This window comes from Acinonyx jubatus, chromosome C2 (genome assembly GCF_027475565.1).
Source record: "Acinonyx jubatus isolate Ajub_Pintada_27869175 chromosome C2, VMU_Ajub_asm_v1.0, whole genome shotgun sequence".
Taxonomy (NCBI): domain Eukaryota; kingdom Metazoa; phylum Chordata; class Mammalia; order Carnivora; family Felidae; genus Acinonyx; species Acinonyx jubatus.
In genome coordinates, this window is record NC_069384.1 from 8,168,496 (window position 1) to 8,189,178 (window position 20,683).

Here is a 20,683-nt window from a genome sequence, read left to right on the forward strand (position 1 = left end):
GGTTGCCAAGGGGCAGGCCCTGAGATGGAGATTAATGTGCAGGAAATAAATTAAGGAGTGTTCCCCAGATCAACAGGTGTGTTGGGGGTGGGGTGGGGGTGAAGCAAGCAGGGTTGGGTTGGGCAGAGGGAAAAGTTTAATTGTGATGCAATCACAGGAAGGCTCCCCAGCCAATGGGCAGAGTGCTTTCAAATATGTCCACAGATTCTTTGATATTCCCTTCCAAAGGAGCCAAATTCCCCTTCCCTTGGGTGTGGGCTGGAATCACTCTCTTCTAACCAATAAAGGAAACGTAAATGTGAGAGAGTTCAGAGCCTAGGCCATAGAAGGCACTGCAGAGCTCCGTCTGCTCGCCCTGGTATGGGAGAAGCTGGCTGCCATGCTGTGAGGGCTCTTAAGCAGCCTGTGGAGAGTCCCACGTGGTGAGGAACGGAGGCCTTCAGCCCATAGCCATGTAAGGGCGCCATCTTGGAAGTGTATCTTCCAGTCCAGTCCAGCCTTCAGAGGACTGTTGACTTGGCTGCAACCCCCTGACACCTTGAGCCAAAACTACCCAGTGAAGTTCCTACCCAGCTCCTGAGTTCCTGACTCACAGACACTACGAGTTCAAAAATGTTTGTTGTGTTAAACTGCTAATTGTTGGAGGTAATTTATCACGCAATAGATAACTAATATAGGGATCTTGGGAGCTGACTTGTCCTTCAGAGTCGTTCCAAACTGGGGTGAAGGGAAGAAGTCTTTACGTTCTAAATTGACTAGTCATTACAGGTGGGCTGTCCCCCCCCAATTCCCTCCCCCACCCAAATGACCATGACTTTGGGCAATGCAGTTTTCCTCAGCTAAGGGCAAGCTTTAAAGAGTGAGTTTAGCTGACAACTTTTGAGAGCAATAGTCCCAGCAGCTCAGAAACACGTTCCTCAGTCCTAAAAGGTCTGAACAGAGCAGCACAGCCTCCACTAAAAGATGTTTAGTGGTCCGTCTCCTACAGTTCCAGAATGGGCAATACGCTCACAGCTGAAACAAGCATAGTGCCCCATCTTCCAACAAAAGATGCCTACACTTGGAGGCAGGTATTTTCCCCAGAGCTTAATAAAGAGCTGCAGTCAAGTCTTGCTTCCACCAAATACTTCCCCAATCCTCTCCATCTCAGTCGACATGGGGAGGGAGAGGAAGGAATAAAAGGAGGCAGTTGGCCTTGCAGAGAGTTCAGCGTTTCTGGTGGGGGGTGACGTAGAGGGGGAGGCTGCAAGGTAATCTCTCCTTGGTATTGGTGGGGACTACTGCAAGGAGAGGCTGGTCTTTCATTGACTCCTTGCAAACCTGTCTGGCCTACATTCTTGATTTATTCCTGCCTGCATTTTAGGAGGGAGCAAGAAGATTGAAGAGAGACAGCAGGGTGGAGAGGAGAGGCCTTGGGGCAGGTTCCAGTCCAGCCCTTTTGCGTGGCAAGGATGTGTATTTCTCATGGGTCACGCGGACTCCGTGGGAGATAAATGGTCTTGAGCCGCCTTGCTGAACCGTCACAAAGAGGCTGGGTGTACTACTGGGTGCTGGTAGGGGGTGATAAGAAAATATTGAGCTGGAGATAGATCTTCCATGGAAATGCATGGGAGGGAGAAGGCCCACCAGACCTTCTCATACGTGCCCCACGAAAGGAGTTTTGAACAAGGACCAGTTGTCAAGACAAGCAGGAATCAATTAAGAGAGAACTTTGGCAGTGGCCAGTTAAAAGATGCTTGCCTCAACACAGAAGCATCCAGGCCTTGAAGAGGACGCTGAAGAAGTGTCTGAGCCAGAAGCATGACTCGTAACTTCCCACTCCCAACTAAGGATCTGGGATCCCACTCATGTCCTGAGACTGGCACTTTGACGTGGTCTGATTTTTAGTAACTGAAACTGACCAGACAGGAGTATGCCCTAAGGTGTAGCTGAGGGATGGAGAAAAGATTCAAAACAACAATGACTGGAAAAAAATGGACCGTTTCATGTTTGGAAGCCACCACACAGAGAGGGCCCCAAAAGTGATTACACTGACAACTGCTGGAACCAGAGCTCTTTGCTCCACACCAGCATTCCGCACAACTTGTGTACAACTTACAAAGAGGAATAACAACATGGCCTAGCGGACCTCAGGGGATAAGAAATGTTTGGTTGTAAAGTTAAGTAGAAAGCAGGTTTGCAGAAGCAGACAAGTCTAGGATGTGGATCCCTGTAAGAGGTTTCTTTTCCTGTTTCCCTGCATTGTCTACTGAGATTGAGATTTACCAGTTGGAAATGCTGGGAGTCTAGTGGAGAGGGATTCATTTCTTGAATTGCAAATAGACTAGTCTGTGATTATCAAGTCCCTAATGAATTGTTTTAGAATTGCTGAGTCTGAGTTGCAGGAAGACATCCAAGACAGAGAGACTGAAGCCCTGAGGGCAGAGAGGAGCTGAAACCGGAGACCTGAATATTGGGAAATACCACCTTGTATCACCCTTCAAAAGCAATTGTAGCTATAGCACCAACAGTGTCGTCCTATAAAATGCCTTAAATTCTCAAGAGGGAGGCACCGGTCACACTAATTCACGAAATCGTTTTACGGAAGATTTCTATCGTCATCCTGTAACTAATGCACATTGAAAAACAAACATCAGAACTAAAGAATTTAAGAACAAAAAGCACTTCACCGCATTGCCAAAATAACGAAATGTTACCTGCCTGCTTATTGGCAAAGCCCTCATTTAAAACATCTACGAGGAATTTTATTCGTCACGGCAAAACGTTTCCTACCACTTTATTGCTGCCCTGCCTGGAGGCCACTCCCCCCAAAACCAATATGTCTTGTGCCTGCTTCAGTCGGCTCCGTCCGGGAATGAAAAACAGACTGAGCAGGTCCGCTTCGGCTCCGAGGTTCCCATCCGCGCGCGCTGCCGGCACCCAGGGCCTGCGGGCCGCGCCTCCCCGCATCCTGCGCACCGACATGAATATTCAGCCCCCGGTTCCAGGGCGCGCGCCGGGGGAGTACCCACAAGCCCCCGCGGCCCCGCCCAGCCGGCCTCCGGGGACTCAGAGCGGGGCGAGGTCACCTGGTGCTCCCCGAGACCTTGGCCCGCGGCCCAGAGGCAGGGGCGGGCCAGGCGGGCCGCCTGCCAATCGGCGCCTTGCGGGCCGGGAGCGCGGGGCCGCGGGCAGGGGAGGCAGTGCCGCAAAGGCGAAGACGCCAGTCTTCAGAACCCTCGGGAGAGAGTGGGGGAGGACTAGAGACGGCGAGAGGCAGGAGACTAGGGAGGGAACTCAGTCCTCAGTTATCACCACCTAAAGGCCAGCATAGCTCAGCGCCCCTGGGCCGCACAGCCTGACGGGAGCTTCACTTACCCCGCAAAGGCAGGGCCCGCGCTACGCGACCTCGGCACCACCCCCCCCACCGCGGGGCACGCCGGGAGAGAGCCGTTTTGGAGGGTATTTCCGGTGTTAGGACAGTCCTTACGGAAAGGGTGGGGCCGGCCTGGTCCCGCCCCTCACGCCCAGCAGGGGCGGGGTGAAGAGTGACAGCCCCTCGGCCCGCGCTAAGGCCCGCCCCTGCACCGGAAAAAGGAAGGCGGGGGAGTCGATCCCGAGAAAGGCGCGACGTCTCCAGAAAAGACAGCTAGCGGCAAGGGAAAAGGGGCGGGCCCGGGTCGGAGGGGCGGGGCGACTCGCCTTCCGCTCGGGTCACGCGCGGCAGGAAGTGCTGCCGGCCGCGGAGTGCTCGAAATGGGGACCTGCCTGGATATTAAGATTAAGAGAGCGAACAAGGTTTATCACGCCGGGGTAAGTAGGGTGGGCGGGCCTGCAGGTTCCGTCGTCTGCGGGGCCCCGCGCACTTCTGGGTGTGCCTGGGCGGGGCAGAGCGCCCCTCCAGGTGCGTCCCCGCCAGGTGTGTTCCGCGCGCGGCCCGCAGCCCTAAGGAGGGCACCCCGGCCGGAGTCGTCACCGCGTCGGCGGGGCTTGCGGGCCGGAGGGGCCGGCGCCTGGGCTGCAGCGTTTACCGTCCGGCCTCGTGAACATCCGGCTCGGCCTTGGTTCCGGAGCTTGAGCTGTCCAGTGAGGGCCGAGGAGCTCGGTGACCACCTGCCCCGTTCCTTCGCTCCCGCTGTGACTGCAGGGGTCTTACTGAACGAAAGGCAGAATTCGCTTTGAAAGCAGAAATACGCACTTCGGACCCCGGTCAGCTCTAACACCGTACAGAAGTGACTCATTTCTCCGGTTTTATTGTTTGAATGATTTACAGAAGGAATAGCATATTAAAATGCAAGTACAAAAAATAAAAATCTTAATTATGGCACTAACAAGTTTTGTGCCTGCCATTCGCCACTTAATCTCCTCAGTCCTCAGTTGCCTTATTTGCAAAACGAGGGTGATGCAAGGTTCTTGTAGCTCAACCCTACTCTGCAGTAGAATCAATCACCTTGGGAATTTTAAAGTATGATAGCCAGGGTCCCACTCCCAGAGATACCATTGATTGTAATGTGCAGCCGGTGTTAAAATCCCAGCTGGCTTGCACTGTGGAATAAACTTGCGAGTAGCAGTTGGTCACATTAATGCAGAGCAGTCTCAAAAAGGATCGAAGACCAAGCAAAGATCATGAACAGAGGCTAAACCTTTTGAGTGCAACACAGCTGGGGAAACCTGATATTTACACAGACTCAAATGGTCACCCCCCAGATTGTTAATGTCAAAGGGAAAAAGCTACCTTTATAATGGAGGAATCAGGTTATCAGGACTCCAACAACAACCAACAGTGAGCATCACCTCACTGCCACCACTAGTGACACTGAGGTTTAGTTCTGGCATGATAATAAAGGGTCTGGCCTGATGGCACTGAAAAGCAAAAGCCCTTCGATGTGATACTCCTACCAAAAGGGTTCAACTTAGATCAGTTCGTAAGGAAACAATCAGGCATTTCCAAATTGAGGAACACTCTGAAATAATTGGCCTGGATTCTTAAAAAATGTGAATGTCATGAAAAGCAATTTTTCTAGATTAAAAGAGCCTACAAAGATACGACAACTAAATACAGTGTGCAATTCCTGATAAATAAATTTGGATATAGACTGTACGAAGAATAATTTTGTATGGGTGTTAAATTTCCCGACTGGGATATTTGTATTTTGGCTATGTAGGAGAATGCTCCACATACTGAAGTCTTTAGGAGTAAAGTGTGGAAATAACTAGATTTTAAATAGTCCACCCACATATTGTGTGTGTGTGGATGTGAGGAGAAGTGGGGCAAAGTGTTAATAATGGAGGACTCTGATCGAGTCTACCTTGTATTCTTTTTTTTTTTAATCTTTTTTTTAACATTTATTTATTTTTGAGACAGAGACAGAGCATGAACAGGGGAGGGGCAGAGAGAGAGGGAGACACAGAATCTGAAACAGGCTCCAGGCTCTGAGCAGTCAGCACAGAGCCCGACGCGGGGCTCGAACTCACGGACCGCGAGATCATGACCTGAGCTGAAGTCAGATGCTCAACCGACTGAGCCACCCAGGCACCCCTTGTAATTTTTTAATAACAATTTTATTGAGATGTAATTCAAATACCGCAAAACTTACCCATTTAAGGTGTAGAATTCAGTGGTTGTAACATATTCACGAGGTTGGGTGAATAATCACCGCCATGTAATTTTACAACATTTTGATCCACCCAAAAAGAAACCCTCCACCCATTAGCCGATACTCCTCATCCCCTCTACATCTCAGCCCCTGGCAATCACAGATCTACTTTCTGTCTCCATGGACTTGCCTGTTGTGGAAACTTCATATAAATGAATCAAACAACATGTAGCCTTTCATGACTGGCTTAATTCACTTAGCATGTTTTCAGCGTTCATACATGTAGCGTATGTCAATCAGTTCCTTGTCCTTTTTATGGCGGACTAATATTCCATTGCATGGATAGACCATGTTTTATTTACCCATTCATCTGTTGATGGACATTTAGGTTGTTTTCACTTTGGCCTTTATGAAGAATGCTACTATGAACATTCCTGTACAAGTTTTTGTGTGAACATACGTTTTCATTTCTCTTGCATATACACAGAGGTGTGGAATTGCTGGGTGATACAGTAATTTTATGTTTAACGTTTTGAAGACCCACCAAACTGTTTTCCAAAGCACTGGGACTGCTCTACTGTGTGTGAGTGTTCCAGTTTCCCTACTATTTTGTATTCTTGGAACTTTTCTGTGGCTTGGAAATTCAGAATAAGAATTGGGGGCAGGCAGTGGTAGGAGACTATATACATTTTGCCTTAATCATTTTCATTTCATTAAAAAGTCAGTACATTCTATTCAGAGATGTTGGGCCAGCTGAGATGTTTTCTGTGGCTTTTAAATAATGGCACAAGTAATCGAAGGTGCATCTAGAAAAGCTGCAAGAAATGAAGTGGTGAAGTTGCCCCAGCTGGAAGTCTTCCACATGTAGGACCAGGCCTCGTGGGTGGCGGAGTCGAAGGTGGTGTCAGCTTTGCACAGCTACTAGTGCACATCCCTTAGTGCCGTTAATGGGGAATAGAACCTGTAGTTGCTGGCTTATGGCGGTTTTAATTTAATTAACGTTTTATTTATTTATTTATTTATTTAAAAAAAATTTTTTTTTTAACATTTATTTATTTTTGAGACAGAGAGAGACAGAGAATGAATGGGGGAGGGTCAGAGAGAGGGAGACACAGAATCCGAAACAGGCTCCAGGCTCTGAGTTGTCAGCACAGAGCCCGACATGGGACTCGAACTCACAGACCGTGAGATCATGACCTGAGCCGAAGTCGGCTGCTCAACCGACTGAGCCACCCAGGTGCCCCATTAATTAACATTTTAATTTAATTAACATTTGTTTTAACTTAATTAACAGATTTTTTCACTTTTATTTGTTTTGAGAGTGTGAACGTGCATGAGCGTGTGGGGGAGGGCAGAGAAAGAGACAGAATCCCAAGCAGGCTCCACACGATCAGCACAGATGACACAGGGCTCAAACCCACGAACCGTGGGATGATGCCCCGAGCCAAAGTCAGACACTTAACCGACTGAGCCACTCGGGTGCCCCCCTACGGCAGTGTTTCTTAATCTTGCATTGGGAGACCGTACATGGTGAGTAGAAGAGAAAAATCGAGGTAACTTCTAAACAGATGGTTGCTGTCTATGTTTTTAGAAGCCAAAGGAAGAAAAAATGTTACTACACTGGGCAGTCTAATCAACCAACAAAAGTATGTATCTGGACATATGTGCCTGTGACTCAGATGTCAGACTCCGTGATCTGTGATTCAGGATAGGTGGAGTAGGCCAGCACTGCTATGGCGGCTTCCTAGGCTCCAGCTGGCAGGACCCTTGCTGGCCAGTTGCTTGATGCTCTCAGGGCCTGTGGACAGTGCGTGTTTCAAGCATAGTTTGGGTCCTGGTTGTGTGAGGGGTGGCCTCTTTTTCCCACTCTCACTGGCCGCAAGGGGAGCTAATCACATACAAGTTTTCGATTTTCCCTGCACATCTCAACAGCGTTGGTAAAGATTCCGTTACTCAAGATTTGACTCCTCAGTGGGTCACCAGAGCACAGTACCTGTAACTGTCATTGTTTGACGTGGCTACCACCTACATTAGCCCGATCCTTAGGTTGTAAGTGATTGTCATTCATGCAAAACATGTTTGCCTGTGTAACCACATAAAGCGGTCTTCTGTTCCACTCAGACGTACTTGGTAAGCACTGGTATAGGTTTGTTAGGCCGTATCACTCCGTTTTACTGATGAGGAAACTGAGGCCTAAGCAGGTTGAGAAACTTGCCCAAGGTTACCCTACTCGTGACAGCCTGGATTCCAGCTCAGGCCAGCTAGCTTCGTCCATCCAACAATCTTGCTATCCCGCCTCCCTAAGAGTGACTGTTTTTGTGCAACATGGTTGAATTTATAATGTAGAAATAGTTGTTATTAATTTCCTAAGAGTGCTATAAATAGTATTATAATATTTCCATTTAAAAAACTATGACTTCTGGGGCGCCTGGGTAGCTCAGTTGGTTAAGCATCTTACTCTTGATTTCAGCTCTTTGTTAGATTGAGTTTGGGATTCTCTCTCCCTCTCTGCCTGCCCCCCTTCTAGCTCTTTTCTTCCTTCTCTCTCTCTCTTAAAATAAGTAAATAAACTTTAAAATAAAAAAATAGGGGCGCCTTGGTGGCTCAGTCTGTTAAGCATCTGACTCTTGATTTTGGCTCAGGTCGTGATCTCACAGTTGGTGGGTTTGAGCCCTGCTTCGGGCTCTGTGCTGATCGTGTGGAGCCTACTTGGGATCTCTCTCCCTCTCTGCCCCTCCCCCATGTGCACGTGCACTCTCTCTCTTTCTCAAAATAAATAGATAAACTTAAAATAAAACATAAAAAAATAAATCAGAACCTCTCCCCTACCCTTAAACCATGGAAACCACTGGTTTGTTAAAAAAATTTAAAAAACAAAAACTATGACTTCTACTCAGAAGAATGTACTGATTCTGTTACTGTGCTTTTCAGTATTTTACTTATCATAAAAGCATTTGAAAATGGCTTTGATTCTGCGGATACCAGAGAACCTGAGTTACCTTGGGTTTAAAATTGGCAGTCGGGTTTTTTCCTAGGGAAAAAAAAAAGTTTTTTCCTATTATTGACAAAATGATAGACTTTAAAAAGTCACAGTTGAATCATTTAAAAAATAAAAATGTAATTCATGCCACGTTGACCACTTAACATTTTATAGAAGGCTGCTGAGTGAAAAGCAAGTTCTGCCTCCTCTCCCCCTGCTTTTCTGTACCCTGGAGGTATCCCCTAGCAGTGCATGTACTAGTCCAGGCATTGCCTATGAGTAATAGGTGTACATGTGCATGCACTCACACACACACACACACACACACACACACACACACAACCTGTTCTTTCTGCTTAACAGTGTCTCTTTGTCTTGGATACCTGTTCATATCACCACATCCCCATCAATCTCCTTTTTTAGTTGTTACTTAATCTAAACAAATTTATTCACCCCGTGTCTTTGGCCTCATGAGGCTTGGCGGTCAGAGAGAGAGATGGGTAACTATATAAACGAAAGGTGAGAAGGAGCTCAAATAGGAGCGTCTGTGGCAGATGAGCACAAAGTTGGGCATCCGCATTTCGGGCGGGCAGTAGTAGGGCCCTCTGGAGCTCACTGGCGGTGATGTTTGCACCTAGCTTTGAAATTTAAGCACTGGTCTGGGGTCTCCCTCCCCACCGGGCCTGTTCATTCCCACCAGGAGGAATAGACAGTGCGGCAAAGTGAACAAGAACCCGCAGACATTTGCAAAGCAGTCTGAGTCCAGTAAAAAGGTTTCGGACTTTTTTTGTAGGCTTTTCCAGTGACTTCTATAATCCCATTTGGCAGTAATTTTTTTTTTTTTTTTTTTTTTTTTTTTTAGAGTGCACGAGCAGGGGAGAGGGAGAGAGTGAGAAAAGAGAGAGAGAGAGAGAGAGAGAGAGAGAGGGAGAGAATCTTAAGCAAGCTCCACACTCAGCACAGAGCCCCACACAGGGCTCGATCCCACCACCCTGGTACCATGACCTGAACCAAAACTAAGAGTTGGACGGTCCACCGACTGAGCCACCCAGGTGCCCCCACAGCAGTTTTTAAAGGGGATTTCACTTTATCATCTTTCCAAATATTTCCTCTCTTTTTCTTGAATTTATTCTGCCTTTTTCCTGTTGTTGTCTTTTATGTTCCTAACTTGACTGTTTAGCATATCAGATTAGAGCCTCCTTTTAAAAATGCAGACATTTCCCTCTAAGGACTGCTTTAGTTATAGCCGCAAGTCTGCTCTGCCTACGCGCCGCCCGAAGACACGGCTCCAAAGGACCCCACCAAGACTGCGTGGCACAGCAACCTCACACTCTGCAGACATGGCAAGACCGCCAAATCACTCTACCACCGTGTCGCATGAGGTGTGATTTGTGGCATCTCATACTTCATAATAAGATGTTACTACAATATCTTCCAATTTCCACCATGGTTTTTCCTCTGACACATGAATTGTTTAGAAGTGTGTGTTTTCAATTCTGTTGTAAAAACAATTCTCACTCATAGACTTAGAATAATTCTTTTTTTTTTTTTAACATTGTATTTTTTATTTTTTAAGAGACAGAGAGGGACAGAGCACGAGCAGGGGAGGGGCAGAGAGAGGGGGAGACACAGAATTGGAAACAGGCTCCAGGCTCAAAGCTGTCAGCACAGAGCCTGACACGGGCCTTGAACTCACGAACTGCCAGATCATGACCTGAGCCGAAGTCGGACGCTCAACCGACTGAGCCACCCAGGCGCCCCGACTTAGAATAGTCCTTAAATTGCAAATTTGAATTTTAGAAAATGCCTTATGAGAAGAGTGCCTTGAACTGGAATGTGAGATCTTGGTGGAGCAGAGGTGTTGGTCCGGTGGTCAGGAAAAGACTTAGTATCATGCCATGTTTTCTGTAACTCAGTAGTAACCTGTAATGCATTAGCAACACCTTTTATAGGTACCTGTATCATTGCACCAGTTAAACTTGTTGCAATTAACTTGTTCTTTGAATCTTCCTGACTACAATACTGTTTTGTTGACATTTATATACCTAGGGCCGTCAGTACCTGCCTACTCAGTAGGCACTCTAAGACTTTATTAAACGATAGTTGAAGCCTTTAAACTAAATTCATAAAGCTAATAGTTTTCTAAATGCATCGATCAGAAATGGAAAGCTATGGTTTCATAGGTATACTATAGATTTTCCTTTATAATTACAAATAATACTCTAGGCATAAATTCTAGACAGTTGTTGGTAAGATTGTTATTTTGGCATAGCCCCAGAGCTATGTGCGAACCCTCTCCATTATTTGTATCTGCTTTAGGACTATCGTTCTTATGGTTTTTTTTAATGTTTACTTATTTATTTTGAGAGAGAGGATGCATGTGAGCGTGAGCCGGGGGAGAGGGCAGAGAGAGAAGGAGAGTGAGAATCCCAAGTAGGTGCCACACTGTCAGTACAGAGCCCGATGCAGGGCTCAATCTCACGAACCGTGAGATCATGACCTGAGCCGAGTTTACGAGTCAGACGATCAACCAACTGAGCCACCCAGGCACCCCTATGACGATCATTCTTAAAAGAATGATTCAAATAAATATGGGAGTGGAGACTTCCAAATTCCTATCAACGTGATTCTCTTCTCTGCAATTCAGAAACAGAAAATAATAGAAAGTGGTCCAAAATTTGATCTGTGCCTTTATCACAATTTACATAGCGCAGAGTGAGTAGACCTTCCTCAGAGCTTAAAGCAGCATTGCCGTTCCACTCTGAGAATCCTTCTCATTGAGTTCAGAAATTTGACTAGTGTTTCCCAAGCCCCATGTATATCTGATACAAGATAATCATTAATATGACTTAAAAAGAATTCCCTAATTCCATATTTCCAGTGAACATTCTGATATCCCATGAGAGCACTTAACTAAAATTGCTTTATAATAACATATACTAATATGGCCCTTTCCAGCTTTAATCCCCACCAACACTGAAGAATGCCCCCATTTTATGCCTGAGAAGACTGAGGCTCAGAGAATTCAGTGACATACACTGATGAGAGGAAATATTTGAAATCGGGCTTCTGTACGCCTTGTCTTAATTTTTAAGGCCTTAATTTTTCTCAGCTGGAGGGGGAAGCTGATACCTACTCAAAAGTGTTATTGCAAAATTAAATGACATAATGTTTTAAGACATTTACTGTAGGCTCTGACCCTTAGTAGGGGCTCAAATGGTACGTGTTGGTATCGCGAGGTTTTTCGATAGTGTCTGTTCACACGGAATCGCTGTGTTAGTGCACTTTCCAAGTGGCGTACAAGTAAGTGTTGTATCAGATGCTTCTCACATCGTCAGATGTCTCTCCACCATGGACTTGGAGGAAGGAGGGCCAGTGACCTAGCAGCCCCGATAGGGAGCCCGGCAGTTTTGGGCACTGAAAGCTGAGTGGAGTGTTGGTCTCCCTGTATACTCCTCACACGGTGCAGTAGATGTGTTCTTGATCAAAAAGTTTGACTCCGTTGCACCATAAATTATTGTTTTCAGTGCACCGGGGAAGTTTATTGGTTGAAAGAAACTTGCAGTAAATCTTTTGGTAACGTAAATACGGTTCATTTGTTTTTATAAATTCAGAATGTTTTATGTTCTAAAATCCCGGCACATGTACTCGTGAAAGTGATGCTGTTAAATAACGTGCTTGTGCAAAACATAAATAAGAGCTTTGCTCTCTGGCATAGCCAGGTCACAGTGACGAGGGATTTGTGCCCAGTGCGCTGATTACTGTAGCGTGAGAACCGCTAGGTTTCCATCTTGTCTTACTCGGCTTGCATGTACTTTCTTGTTACAAAATTAAAGAGGGAAAATCCTATATGTAACAGTTCGTTATTCTGAGGAAAAATTGCAGGACTGGAATGGAATGGAGAAAGAGCCCCTTACTGTACTTTGTACTGCACGATTCTTGATGCACGAATGATCAGTTCTGGTGAATGCTGATGCAGGTACTTAGGGTACAAACATGTAGATCTTTGAGCCAGGAGGGGTGAGTAATCCTAAGACATGTGGGGGAGGTCTGAACCTTTTAGGAATCTCTGTCGTCTAAACGTTGAGTGGGTCTCCTCTAGAATAATCGAATGCTCCTCCAAAGGCCTGTCTCCTGAATCGTAACCTAACCCTTATGTAATGCATGAGAGGCATTTTCAGAATTATCCAAGCCTGTTTGAAAACTGGGTGCAGTAAAATGATTCATGTAGTTCTCTAGTTGGTGTTTGTGACAGCGGGTTTTGTACTGACCTGAGCATTAGGAAAGCCTGCTTGACCGCTCTGGGTGTGCCGGTTTCTAGACTCGGCAGCAGCCGGACGAGTGTCAGCACGTAGGGCCAGGCCGCCCTGACTCCAGCAGGGTGGTTGGGTTTCCTCTGCCTTCCTCTGGATGCCGGTCCCCAGTTCGGACCTCCTGGCCTTGCATCATCTTGGATTTGCTGGTGGAACCAGCCGCACCCTCCCCGTGGGCTCAGACCTGCATCTTTGCCTTGCCTGCTTCCTGCGGTGATGGTCCCCCAGCTGGAGAGCCAGTAGCATGGGCAGGTTTGGGGGAGATGCCACCTCTCTCCCCGTCTCGTCCCCCGTCTTGACTCCGTCCCACTACTGCCCCAACCTGAGTCAACAGAGCCCTGCTGGGCTGTTCTCCAGACTTCAGGTTCAGCTAACCCTACGGATAGACGGTCCCTGCTATGTCTCCCTTACCTCCCCGCTCTCGGTCCTCTTGCACCTGTGAACCATGGGCTGCTCACCCCCTCAGCTTTGAGCTGGACCGACTCCCTGGCCCTGGCTCTCCTCCTACTTCCATCCCTCTTCCTGCACGTCTGCCCACCCTGCTTGTCCTCTGCCCTCTGAGCACAGGCATGTTCTAGAAAAGCTGTAAGTTGAAGTCTGTTTTCCGTTTGCTTCCCACTTCCATTTCAGCTACACCGCGGGAGTTTTTATCCCCGCAGCTCTGAATATCTCTTCATCTCATTTGGGTTTTTTTTCCCCCCTGAATCAAGTAGTTGTTACACAAAAATGCAATTCTTTTAGTAGACAAATCAATGGCCTCACTCCCACCCCCTGTTAGTTTTCTGGGCTTCAGCTGTTTCATTCAGAAAACAGTCCCTTGTGAGCCACTGGGTGGGTGGGCTGACCTGTTTCCCCTCCCCATGAGCGCACAAAGCCTTGGAAGTTTCCGAAGAGCATTATTAACAAATTAGCAACTGAGGGTCTCGTGCCAGCAAGAAAAGGACAGTGTTCTGAAGCTCAGAAATGAACTTGGCCCTGTCTAGATGGATGGTTGAAGGAGACGTAGGTCACGCGGTGCGTGTTTGTGAGCCACTGTGATTCCCACGTGTGGCTGGAGATGCAGGGTGCTGGGCTCTGGTGTGTTGGGATTGTTCCTCTCCGGCTGTGGGGTTCTGGGTCCTTCCAGATGCTTTCCACAGACAGGTAAAGATCCAATTTTTGTAAAAGACTTTTGTGAAGTGAAGAATTCCTTTCAGTTTCAATTAGTGTCCCCTACCTGCACACAACACTTTCCGGATAGTTTTATGGTGAGCAGCTCTTAAAAAGACTGTGTTGGTCTTGTATTGTCCTTATTGAAGAGAACAAGTCTACTTTCTTACTCGTAGGTAGAAGAAAATTCAGGCTCAGAGCCACGGTGCCTTTCTTGAGGTGATGGAAGATATATATCCCGTTTCATCCCCAAAACTAAAGGGAGTGTTTCCTTATAAACAGCTCAAGAAAATGAACAACATCGTTTAGAATGAAGATTCCCCCCCCCCCACCCAAATTTAAGCCTTGAACCTCTTATGTTAAATTAAATCTTATATAGAACTCTAACATACCAATTTTTGTAAGTATATGTTTTATAAGCATATAAAATCAGAGCTTTTCTCTTTGAGGAGGTTTCCCCTGGCTTCCCTGACTCATCCTCAGATCCCAAAGTGGCTGCTGAGGCGTCTGCATAGGCCTGGGGCTCAGCGTTTCGCAGCTTGAAAGGTACTGGTTGTATGATGTAATGACTGGCCACAGCCAACAAAGTTGAAGTTTTGTATCATCCCATTTTATTTTGTCTTAAGCAGAACTTGAAAGCTCTATTAACTTTCACATATAATGCAGTGGGTGCAACCAGGCTTAAAGCATTTTGCTTTCATTCACTGGAGTATTTAAAGAATAATAATAAAAGAGGTACCTTCCTACTCTACACGAGATTCCAGACCCACCCTTGCTGGTGAGTCTTCTGCCAGTTTCCTCCTTGACAACCCGCTCCCCTGGGGTTCTTGGGCCAGTAGTCCCAGCAGAAGCCCGTGGGGCCTGGCCACCTTCACCGTTGTTCTCCTTACCGGTGGGTGATTAAGCTTGCCGTGGGAAGAGCTGTGTGAGATTGTCAGTAGAGCCTTTGATTCTTGCTGGGAACCTGAACCTGGTCATGCTCTCCTGACCCCGGATGCTGATGCTCTGAAAGGGCTTGCCTCTGAGAAACTGTGGGCTCCCACCAGCTGTCCTCCTGGCTGTCGGGCAGGTTCTCACGGTGTGTGACATTGGCACACGGGCTTTCTAATGATGGCTGGGCTCCGTTCATCCCCAGCACCCCGCCCTCTATGCTGATGTGCTTCTCTATGCTTGTGGTTTTCTGTCACACACCTGGCACGATGTCAGCCAAAAATTGGCCCTTCCTCTGCTTCTCAGAAAAGATCGTTTAAGACCATTACTCTAAAACCCGAGTCATCATCTTTAGGAAAGGAACAGAAGTCCCATCAGTGGAAAAGTAAGGGATAGAAGGACAGAAATTCCTCCCTTCAATAATAATCAGGAAAAAAAAAGCCACTTTTTTTTTTTTTATTGAAAAAAGATCTGGTGGTGTTAATTTGGCCATGCGTTTCAGATCTTTCAAAAAAAATTCTATTTTATAAATTTAAAAAAATCTATGTTTTCCCTTGCTAAGAAAATGTAAGGAAGAGGAAGGAGTATCAGATGAGAAGTAACATTCCCTGTCCCCCTCCTTCACTGCCCCGTAAGCGCCCGAGAATTAGCCCGTGACACTCGCAGCCTCCCGCTGTGGCAGACAGTCTCTTTGGGCAGGGTGCCCGGGAGCCACTGGGCCGCCTGGAGCAGAGGCTGCTGCTGCGTTGGGAAGCGCGATCGGTCGGCCCTGGGCTCTCTGGCTCCGCTCCCGCCTGTGGGCCCTGCTCCCCTCACCTCTCACCCTCTGCTCCCGGGCCCGGGCTCTGCCTTGGACTCATGCTACACTGTTGATGATACACTGTTGATGTGTACGTTGTTGATGTACTGTTCTCATTCCTATGAGAGTTCCCTCTGCCTGGGATTCAGTTTGGTGGCTTGTTGGAGTTCATTATGTAAGCGGGCTGGCTGTTCAAAGCGTTTTCTTTGGCCAGCTCGCTGTATTCCTCGGTCATTGCTTTGGCGTATCATCAGGCCAGCTCCCAGCCTTCTGTGACGGGAGCTCTCTGAAGCTCTTGGTTTGTAGTCTGGAGTCTTTATGTTCCCTTATGCCAGTAGTTGCAGACAAATGTCAGTGTTCCCAAGTTTCCGTGAGTTGTACTGTTCTTGAAATCTGAAACCCAGTCATCTCTATTAAGTCATCACTTTGCTAATACGTAGTATCCAACCCCTGAAACCACACAGCTCGCCGGGATTCTAAGGTGACACTCCTGTCCTGAAGACTCGAGAAGGTTTCACTTTTTGTGACTAGTGTCGGCAATCTTATTTTGCCCCTTCCGGAACTTTTACTCAGTGGCTCAGGTTTCTTTTCCAGACTCAAGAAAGTTTGGGAACTGGAAATTTCAGAGATGTCTCCCTCGGACAACTGCCATGAGTTTGTCAGCGCATTTTACTTAGTATCTACACCTGTACTTCTATACCTAGAAGTACGGAAGAAACCTGCTGTCTTTCACCGTAGCAGTACAGCATCAGAATGCGGTACTAAAATGCAAGCCTTGAGAGAGGGACTTTGTCTCTTTTGTCCCCTGCCCTGTCCCTGGTACCTGGAACAGTGTCTGACTCCTAGAAGGCATACCAAAAATGTTTGTTCAATACATAATGATATTATTTCTGCTATTTTGGCAATACATATGTGAATGTAAGCCAAACAAGTTAGTATCTCAGTATTTTGTTACCGTTCTGTTGTCAGTGAACTGATTGATTTTCATCGATTTTTACTTAAATATTAATCACTTTCAGGGGTGCCTTGGTGGCTCAGCCGGTTAAGCGTCTGACTCTTGATTTTGGCTCAGGTCATGGTCTCGTGGTTTGTGAGTTCGAGCCCTGCATTCGGCTCTGTGCTGACACTGCAGGGTCTGCTTGGGATTCTCTCTCTCCTCTCTCTGCCCCTCCCCTGCTCATGTTCTCTCTCAATAAATAAATATTAAAAAAAATCTTTAAATATTAATCACTTTCAGACTGTGACTCTGTTGTCGAGAAAGTAACATGTATGGAAGAGGGCATCTTTTGGGATGACCACTGGGTGTTGTATGGAAACCAATTTGACAATAAATTTCATATATTAAAAAAAAAACGAGAGAAAGTAGTATGGCTGTATTTCCGTCTCTACTTAATGATCTCTGTGGGTTTCTTAATTGAGGTTATCACATACAATAGATCACTCTTCAGCGAAGAGTTCTTTTGAGACGGTAACCACCACCACAGTCAAGATCTGGAGCAAGGACACCTGGGTGGCTCAGTTGGTTGAGTGTCCAACTCTTGATTTCAGCTCAGGTCATGATCTCATGGTTCGTGGGATCAAGCCCCACATCAGGCTCCGTGCTGACCATGTGAAGCCTGCTTGGGATTCTCTCTCCCTCTCTCTCTCTGCCTTTCTCCTGGGTTGCATGCATGTGCTCTTTTTCTCTCTCTCTCAAAAAAAAAAAAAAAAAGACCTGGAACAATTCTGTCACTCCCTGAAACTCCCTGTGTCCTCTGTAGTCAACCTCTTCTCCCCCCTCAACCCCCCCATCCCCACCCCAGCCACTGGCAAACTCTGGTCCGTTTCAGTCCCCTATGGTTGCCCTGTTCCAGAATATCTTGTAAGTGGCCTAATTTTGATTACACGATATGTAGCCTTTTGAATCTGGCCTTATCGTGTAGCATAATGCCTTTGAGATTCATTCAAATTGTTGTATCAATAGTTTGTTCCTTTTTATTGCTGAGGTGTCTTCCCAGGTATAGATGTACCACTGTTTGTTCAGCCATCCACCTGTTGAAGGACATTTGGGTGATTGGAATAAAGCTACTAGAAACATTTGCGTACAGATTTTTGTGTGGACATAATCTTTCATTTCACCTATAAATGGGGTTAAGTAGCATTATAGGTTTTAATGACAGATCGGAGACGGTACAGTCTCTTAAATTCTCCTTTCTAGAACTACAGTAAACACCACATGATACTGGCCATTACTGACTATGTGGTGACCTATCTGGTGATTCTTCTGCTTTTCAGACAAGATGGAAAACAGTTGTGATACAGAATAGTGGAAATGGGGGTACCTCACAAATTGAAATCTCCCTAATGTTTCTGATTTCTGTTTTCCAAACAGAGTGGGTCTTTGAGTGCTACTAAGAAAGAGTAGTGTTTCAGCAATTGTCTTCACGATTAATTGTCTAACTTGCATTTTCCCACCTGGCTCGCCGATTTACCTTACGATTTTGCTGTGCATTTGATTCTCTCGTTGGTAAATGAAAGGACAGCCCATTATCGTTGTGCAAGATCTCTAGACCAAATGTGGTGTGAGAATCCCAGGGTGGTTCTGAGTAGTGCTGCAGCATTAGGAAGGAGGGACTTGTTTGGATACACAGAGGTCTCTTGGGAACAGTGCCGGCTCCTCTGGGACCATCAGAACGGAAAGATACTGGAGAGAGAATGGCTGAGGCATCAAGTAAGAGGCCTTTGCCTCTCTGGCAGTTGTGTTCAAGTCCAAAGCAAGAGATAATCCAGCTGTGACTTTCTAGCGTACAGTCTTCAGATCTTTTCCCAAGGCGAGCAGGTTATCAGAATTTAAAGAACTTAGAGTCTTTGTACATTTACGTCCAGAGGCCACCCATTCTAGGATTGATCTTACTTTAAAATTGATTTATTACGTTAATAGTTAATCAGTTCACATGGTTGAAAATTCATGAGTTCCAGGATGGACGCATCTACCCCTCACCATCCATCAAGGTCCTCTCCATGGGGCAACCAAAAGCTATCTATTTCTTGTGATTCCTACCAAAGAGATTCTATGCATATATAAGTAAATCATACATATGGCCTTTCTCTCCCCCCTTTTTTTTTCACAATGGTGCAATATGCATCCTTAAAAAAAAATAATAACCATGTATATACTAATGTGAACGATTTCCAAGGGATTTTAAGGGGAAAACCACCATTTTCCTATTGTTGGAATTTAGGTTGTTTACAGCCTCTTGTTATTACAAACAGTGTTGTAGTGAGTAACCGTGTTCCTGAGTCATTTCACCTGTGCTGGTATATCTCAGGAAAATTCCTAGCTAGGAATTGCCAGCCCGGGTGTTAGTGAAATGTCTTTGGTATTGCCAGATGTTCCTTATGAGGTCATGGTACTCCAGACTCCACCCACCCCAACATCTGAGAGTACCCATTGCTGCCTCCCTTAACACAACACAATAAAATATTTTGATCTTTAGTAATCTGATGGAAAATGGTGGAAAATATTTTGATCTTTAGTAATCTGATGGAAAATGGTGGAAAATATTTTGATCTTTAGTAATCTGATGGAAAATGGTGGAAAATGGTACTTAGGATAGTTTTATTATTTCTCCTATTACTGTTGAGATTGAGCGTATTTTCATGGGTGTGGAATAGATAGCCTTCTTTTTCTGTGAACTCTTTGTTCCTATCATTTGCCCATATTTAAAATATTTTTTGATGTTTGTTTATTTTTGAAAGAGAGAATGAGAGACAGAGTGCGAGTGGGGGAGGGGCAGAGAGAGAGGGAGACATAGAATCTGAAGCAGGCTCCAGAGCCCGATGCAGGGTTTGAACCCACGAACTGCGAGATCCTGATCTGACCCAAAGTCAGACACTTAACCGACTGGGCCACCCAGGTGTCCCATCGTTTGCCCATATTTTAATTTTTCTGTTGTTTATCTTTTCCATTTATTTTTTAGGAGTTCTTAAAGTATTAGAGAAATCATCAGCCCTTTGCCTTTTACATGGAGTTGCATTATTTCCCAGGTTTATCATTTATGTAAATGATTTGCTCATAATCACTTTTATGAAACAAACTTTAGGTTGTATCTGTAGTCATATTTATTCAGAATTTTGAGTCATTCTTAGAAAGGCCTTCCCCACTTTGATATGATAAAAGTCATCCTGGATGGTTTCTTCCAACATTTTGGTTGTTTCTGTTTTTACCTTTAAGTCTTTGATGTGTTGTGAACTTTTCTGTGAACAAAGGTTTACAGTATGGCTCCAGCTTAATTTTTTTTCCAGGTCTGAGGCCAGTTTTCCAGTATCATTAGGTGACTTTTCCATCTTTTCCTCTGGATTTAAAACGCTTACCTTTATTATCTGTTAAATTCCCCTACTATCTGTGTCTATTTCTGAACTCGTCTATTTCCTTCTGTTGACCTTTCAGCCTGTACATGCCCTGCACCTCAAGTTGTGAATAATTGTGGTGATGTGACATCTCATGGGGCTAGTCTCCTTCTTTTCAACATTTATTGACTATTCCATAAGAATCTTCAAATCAGCAGCACCTGGGTGACTCAGTTGGTTGGGCTTCTGATTCTTGGTTTTGGCTCAGGTCATGGTCATGGTTCATGGGATGGAGTCCTGTGTCAGGCTCTGTGCCTTTGGCATGTAGCCTGCTTGGGATTCTCTCTCCCTCTCTCTGCCTCACTCCCACTTGCATGCACATTCTCTCTCTCTCTCTCTCTCTCTCTCTCTCTCTCTCTCAAACTAAATAAATAAGCTTTAAAAAAAAAAAGAATTTTTGAATCAGCTTGTCTGGTCTGTCTCACCCCACCAAACCCCCCCAAAAGAGAATTATTTTCTTTAGGATTCTGTTGCCTTTATAGACTTAACTTTGGGAAAGTAGACACACTTAGGGTGTTAAAACTTCGTGTTCATAAGTATGGTATGG

The 20,683-nt window shown here is 45.9% G+C and overlaps 1 protein-coding gene across 3 annotated transcripts in view; it reads left to right on the top strand.

Annotated features, from left to right (window-relative positions):
- The first annotated feature begins 3,582 nt into the window (after positions 1 to 3,582).
- The window catches only part of VPS26C (VPS26 endosomal protein sorting factor C), a 48,721-nt gene continuing 31,620 nt past the window's right edge, over positions 3,583 to 20,683 (top strand). For all 3 annotated transcript variants that reach the window (XM_053220557.1, XM_027041618.2, XM_027041619.2), the window contains exon 1: positions 3,583 to 3,792. In XM_053220557.1, coding sequence (XP_053076532.1) covers positions 3,736 to 3,792 — 57 coding nt within the window. In that variant the 5' untranslated portion in view covers positions 3,583 to 3,735. The remainder of the gene's footprint in view (positions 3,793 to 20,683) is intronic.